Source organism: Larimichthys crocea, chromosome X, assembly GCF_000972845.2.
Source record: "Larimichthys crocea isolate SSNF chromosome X, L_crocea_2.0, whole genome shotgun sequence".
In the NCBI taxonomy this organism is placed as follows: Eukaryota; Metazoa; Chordata; class Actinopteri; family Sciaenidae; genus Larimichthys; species Larimichthys crocea.
The window spans coordinates 22,342,137-22,348,745 of record NC_040020.1 but is presented as its reverse complement, the minus strand read 5'-3'; the positions used below and the strand labels follow the sequence as shown (position 1 = coordinate 22,348,745).

The window sequence follows — 6,609 nt, the reverse complement described above, 5'->3', positions numbered from 1 at the left end:
CAGCTGTGTGATGATGCATTTTCCAGCCAATCCAAGAGGATTTTTAAATACCTGATTTAGTTTGAGGAGAATTTTCTCAGAACATAAAGGAAATCATCATCATCAATCAATCAATCATCATTACTACTTACCCATTTTAAAAGTAACTTAGTAGCACCAATTATAAAATAGTCCAAAATAATATAGTGGAATATTAGTGGTAAAATTTTTCAGCACAAATTAAAATTACACTGGATAAATGTAATCTTTTCTCTCTTCCACTGTTTGTCATTAAGTCTGGATTAACCTCAGGCCCCCTGACTGCTCCATATTCATTATGTCTGTTATAATATGATATTGCAAATTTGTACAGCACCAACACAGATAATCAAGTGTAATGATGAGGTCTTGTCAAAACATGCATGGTGTAAATTTCTAATTTGTTTTCATCTAGCATCTAGCTGGTCAGCGGGGGCCCCTGTGCTCATTTCTGCCCCGGGGCCTCCTATCGGGGGACTGTCAGTGGAGGAGTCCAGTCTATTCTACAGTTTCCCTTATTATCAAAATGCCTAAAATATCAGTTGAGTGTTGACAGCTCTGAAGATAACTGTCCCTGCTTAGTCCTGTAGGTGCTGCTACTGCCACCTTGTGGTCAGTTTTCACCACTTAAAACATCAGAAATACTTCTATCCTCTCTGAAACCACCGTCTTGTTCACACATCTTCTGGTCATGCATGAAGATCAACATATTTTGGTGGGAACATGAACAGACATTTCAGGTTAACTTCTTCAGTAAACATATCAATGATGAAAGAACATATAAAGGGACACACTTCAGATAGAAAAGCTGATATAAAATGTTCTTGCAGAATCAGAGTGAAAAAACAGGAGAAATAGATAACTTTAAGTGAAAACAAGGATGCTGTCATATCTGGATGTAACTCCAAAGACAATATGGACATAAAGACAGTAGACCAAAGAAGTGTATGCCCCACTTAGTTTCCATACATACGGCAGCTTCTTATTCAGACACTCTCTCCTTCAACATCCCTGTGGTATCTTCTCCTCTGTCATCATGTCCATAGAGGCTGTTGAGCATTTGGTTACATTTGCCCATTTGCGCAGCTCCGGTTCTAGCATGACACTGGTCCCAGTTCCCGTCAGCATCCCTCTGCGCCCTAGACCTGAAAACCTCTTCTCCTTTGGTCTTGTATAATGCTTTTAAAAATGACTGTTAAAAATAAAAAGTAAGTGACAATAAAATAAGTGCAGCACTTTAAACATTTAAATCGTTTATAATGCATCATTCAGTTTTTTTTTTTTGAGAATTGAGTTTTAAAGTGTTTTCAAAATAGAAAATGAAGAGCTGTACATCTAAAATTGAGGAAATCCAACAAATAGAACTTGTACAAATAACCCTCCTGTAATTATATTAACAGCTAAGACTGATAGAGGGAAGAAAAACTCAGACCTGGTTGTTTTTTGACAGATGACGTTTATTCTCACCAGGCATCTGACATTAGAATCGCTACAGTCCGTCATTTGAGAATGGCTACTAAAACTCCAGAGGGGGGGGACGCCCAGGATATGTGGAACGGGGACAGCATAACAAACAGAACAGAGAGAGAGAAAAAAAAAAAAACGTAGGCCACTAAAACAAAGCCTGCCACCTCCGTCCAAAGCTTTAATACTGCTCGTCAGTCTTCCTGCCAATCCTGGTCCTCTCAGGCTCTCGAGTGAGACTGCGTTCAGGTAAGGTGGTCCCACAAAACTAACATTCAGTCAGATTTTATTTTAAATACATAGTTTACATACATTAGATATGTACTCGAATAATGCCTACAACTGCTGTTTCACTGAACATTCAAAAGTGACAGCACACAAACAGACAGATCAGTTACATCAGGGAGACAGCGGCGGTCTCCAGGAAGGCCCCGCAAGGATCAGAACTGGGAGACGTCAGTCGACGTGGTTAGGCTCACAACACAGCCAGAGTCTGAAGGCCTCTCCTCTCCAGAAACAAAAACATACTGGTACATTTATATACATACACATTGTTCGGTACTGAGCGGACCTCACCTGGAGTCCATGACTAGGAGCCCTCTTATAGGGTTGAACAAGGTGAGCACACAACTTAGCAGCATGGGAGTTAGACGACAACTCAGTAGTGTAGGTTCAGTGAGCGCTAACTGCAACATGTGAAGAGTGAACATAGCATTTTACATACGGTGAAACATGGACAACAAGTGTAGAATAGAAACGCTGTACCTGCTCACATTTAAGAAGGATTACGTGATTCTCAAAGACTAATTATGTTTCACAAGTGCTCAAGAGTTAAAGGAACAGTCCGGCGTTTTGGACAATGCACTTAATTGCTTTCTGCCAAATAGTTAAATGAGAACGAGCTGCAGCCAGATGTAACAAAATCTGACTACAAGTATCTGACTACTGCCTTTTGATGAAGACAGGCTACAGTAGCTGTGTGTGACCACGTGTGTCCAGTCTTTATGCTAAGGTAAAAACTAAGAACAGACAGATAGGCCTCATCAAACTCAGAGCAAGAAAACAAATGAGCGCACTTCCCAAAATGTCAAACTTTTTCTTTAAGTGGAACTGTTACTGTAGTGTATTCTGTTCACGAGTGCAGTGCAGGACAGCAAAGACGACAAGTTTGCACAATTTTGGTCGCTGATCTTAAAACAGCTGCAGAAACTGAGAAAGGAGGAGCACAAAAAGCAGGAGAGGGAAGATAAAGGGAACGGTGATTTGTCTTTTTCACATACAGTAAACAGTAAAGCCACTATTGTTATTTGGGTGGGGGAAAATTAGCGCGGGGACATTGGTTCTGCTCTGAAACAATCTCAACAATTCCAAGATACTGGAGAACTGGGTTGCGAAGACCAGCTACCAACCCGTTAGCTCTGCAGCTTTTTTCTCCTCCAACACTGGACTTCCTGTCCATTTTCTCTAATCTAACAAGGTAGCAAGACGCTGCTACCCCTTTTCCTGGGTCATTTTGTGTCTGCATGTGTACTTTATCCCGACACAGCTCTGCACAGAGCTGAGCAGCAGAGATATTTCTGTGTTTGTCATGTTTACCTCTTAAATAAACGTCTTGTGTTCTTATCATGATCCAGAGTGCCGCGTCGTCGACAGAGAGAGAGAAAAAATTGTCATTAACAATATGCAGAACTACAACTGATTAGCACGACCCTCTGAACATTCAGGGTCTAAGAAAAGAGTTCTAGTTTCTGCTGAGATGAGATGAAATCCTGTTGGCTCAGTCGTAAAGGTTACATGGCATGGAAGGTGTGTTAGGACTCAGCAGTGGGCTTAAGAAGTTAGGGGGTCAAAGTGCAGGGCAGCAGCATCAAAAGATGCTGTTAGTGTCCTTCCAGAGTCAAACCCAGCGGGTGGCACCACGTTCAGTTACTGGCCACCTCGTCCACATTGTCAACCGTCTCTAAGGTGCTGTCCAGTCCACCGCGTGCACGCCAAATCTTCACAGTCCGGTCACTGGAATACAGGAAGAGGACACGGTCAGAAAAATAAAAGAACGTATGATCCAGATGCACACAGGTCACACTTTTGTTTGGGTGCCCTTAAATCTGACCCTGGAGCTCTGAGGCGTGTTTCACTAATAAATTCAGTCACGTTTGAAGTACTGTGTGGGAGCTTGCTACACGTGACTAATTCACTGCTTCTCGTTAAAAATGCAATGATCAATATGTATTTGGTCTCCTGACCCTTACTGGAATATCAAGATGGAGCTTCTGATTGAAGATCACAAGGTGAAGACATCAGTCTTTCTTAATCTTATTTTATTGACAGCTACTTGTGTTTCTTATAGCTGATTGATTTCAATAGCAGGGGGGTGGTAACAGATTCTAGGTTTAAAAGCCTCAGCTCATGTCAGTGTCCTCACAGAGAGAAATACACATTTGGGCTCCAGAACAAAAAAAGCTTTGCATCTTTGCAGCATCTCATCTGAATAGTCAGGGCCAAGTCAACGAAGTATAAGAGCCCCAATGCCCCTATGTCTGAACATACAAAGTGTGTGTTTGCTTGGTGTGAGACTCACTCGGAGGCAGTGAACAGGTGGCTGCTGTTAGTAGAGATGCTGTTGATGGGGCTCTCGTGACCTTTTAGCTCCCCCAGAGTCCCCAGTGTGTCTGTGTGCCACAGCTTGAGCACACCACCTCTGCAGCCGCTCAGCAAGGCTGGAGACCCAGGGACGACGCCCAGCGCACAAACCCAGTCACGGTGAGCGTTTGGGACTTGCTGTTATTGGAAAGATTGAAGGTTTTAATAAAGTGTCATATTTTCTTTAACCTTACCTAAATGTATACGAGGATTGTACTCTTGTAGTGCTGAACAAATAAACAGGTCTTGTTTGTACCAATAATGATGCAGTTGTTATGTTTCTTCTTACTCCCATAACATTCATTTCAATATCTTCTGTGTGCTAGTAAACTATATCTGCACTCTTTTCTCAAACATTTCAGGACGGCGTCTGTGTTCACGTCATGTTTGTTGATTTTAATGCTGCAACATTATGTAAATTTCCTGTCTTTTCCAGTCGAATATCCAGTAAAAAAACACCTCCTCAAACTGTCATGAAATACGTGAGAAGCTGTGTGTCTCAGGAAGAAGTCTCGTTCTGAATTCTCAGGAGAGGTGTGGTGACTTGTTGCAGGAAGACAACAGTGGAAACATGAGCACAGTAATGACTGGCCAGGAAGAGTTTGTTGTGCAGCTGCTGTGAGTGTGTGAATCTCTGGAGACTGCTGATGTCCCTGTGGGAGCTGTGATCCTCTGCCCACAGAGAAGATTTCACAGACATATTGTCAGACACGGATAATAACAATCCGAGCACTTTTATTAGACTTATTTTGACAAGCGCGCTTTTCCCTCTAACGATCATACTGCAGTCCGTTTCACAGCTTCCGGCTACATCGCTCCCCCTCGATACTGACCAGATCAAAACAAGTTGTGTTCTAAATTACATTTCCAATGAATTCAGCTGGAGGAACATATCTATATATCTACCATCTCACTCATGCAGTACCTGCAGCAGGTCTTTTCGGTCCAGATCCCATTTCTTGATGCCGTTGTCTCGAGAGCCGCTGAATAAAATGTCCCCTTGGATGACCAGCGACTCTATACCATCGTAATGCGGAGGTTCAAAGTTGTGTGTTGGACTGATGCTCCCCAGAGAACCTTCAGTCACATCAAACAGCTGCAAGAGACACAATGCTGCTTGTTAAAAGGCGTGTTACAGTTACAGAGCTTTTATTTTGAAATCTAACTTTACATCCACAGCAGCTCAGCAGAGCACAGTCCTTATTTTAGATTCCTGAATCATTTAACACACCATAACAACACGTCTAATCTTTGGCTTTCATAGACAGGCTCAAGGTAAACATTATGTGGATCCCAATGTGCTGGGGTAAATATAAATACAGTATAAAGACACAGAGGTGATGAATCACTGGAAACACACCTTGATGTAGTGGTCCTTGGACCCGGTGATCACCAGGTCTTGGTTGTTTCCAGACCGATCCACAGTCAGACACATCACTGGACCGAGGTGACCGGTAAGCTTCCCCGTGGATGCAAACCTGACAAAGAGACAAGATATAACTAAACTTAAGAATGACTCACTACAACCAAGTTTTGGTAGCAACACTGTTACAGATTTAATAATTCACTCGCATTCAGGGGTTTGATATATTCAAAGTTATTTGAACCATCCAAACTAAGTTTTTTTTTTCTGAGAGGAACAAAGAGACAATTCATCAAAACTTCAGCTAACTGTGCGTCAGTGATGGACGACCGCACTGGATTGAAAACCTGTCAGGTGTCACACTGAATCAGATCTTTCAAGTACGCAGCTAAAAGACACTTTGAAGTAACGCAGTGTGCATCTGAAAATGGTGCAGCCCTAACTATTACTGGTAATACTACAGGAACATTTAGCATCTTAGTGCTCATCTTAAAATAGAATAGAGGCTGACAGAAATAATGTTTTCAGAGGGATCCTGTCATGAACCTAAACTGGAAAAGACAAATTTGACCTGATGGTGGCGCTACAGGAAATATAAGGGGATCAAACACAGTTTGGAATCATGACTGACATGACAACCTGCCACATCATCTTTTTACAGTTATTATAATTTGGCCCTCTTACCTCCTCAAATCCCAGACTCTGACCGAGTTTCCAGCAGCGCCGTACAGAACTGTCCCATTGGGGTTGAGAGCGATCTGATTGATCTGGTTCTCTCCTGCTGGGATGGTGACTGTCCGACTGGTGTTTGATGCACAGGCATCCCCAACACTAACCTGACCAGAGGACCTGGGGACACGTGGATGACACCCATGTGAACCTGCATCAATTAAGGGTCTAAAAACAGACACTTAGACTCTCACTCAGACATCAACAAGTGTAAAACACAACAGGTTTTGTTTTTTTGTTGTTTTTACTTGTGATCTTGACGAGAAATCCTGTTAGAAAAATTTAAAACTGTTGCTTTAAACAATCTAATTACAGATGTACAACACAGATCCTTTGACACTCTATGACAATGTATAAATTTACAATTTGAAGAGTACCATAGCTGAGAAAAAAAA

General features: G+C 42.1%; 1 protein-coding gene across 7 annotated transcripts in view; it reads right to left on the bottom strand.

Annotated features, from left to right (window-relative positions):
- Positions 1–1,454: 1,454 nt before the first annotated feature.
- The window catches only part of kif21a (kinesin family member 21A), a 52,151-nt gene continuing 46,996 nt past the window's right edge, over positions 1,455–6,609 (bottom strand). For all 7 annotated transcript variants that reach the window (XM_027282839.1, XM_027282841.1, XM_027282842.1 and 4 more), the window contains 5 exons: positions 6,170–6,334; positions 5,483–5,600; positions 5,048–5,218; positions 4,061–4,260; positions 1,455–3,495 (listed from right to left, as the gene is read on the bottom strand). In XM_027282839.1, the coding sequence (XP_027138640.1) occupies positions 3,405–3,495; positions 4,061–4,260; positions 5,048–5,218; positions 5,483–5,600; positions 6,170–6,334 (745 nt within the window). In that variant the 3' untranslated portion in view covers positions 1,455–3,404. The remainder of the gene's footprint in view (positions 3,496–4,060; positions 4,261–5,047; positions 5,219–5,482; positions 5,601–6,169; positions 6,335–6,609) is intronic.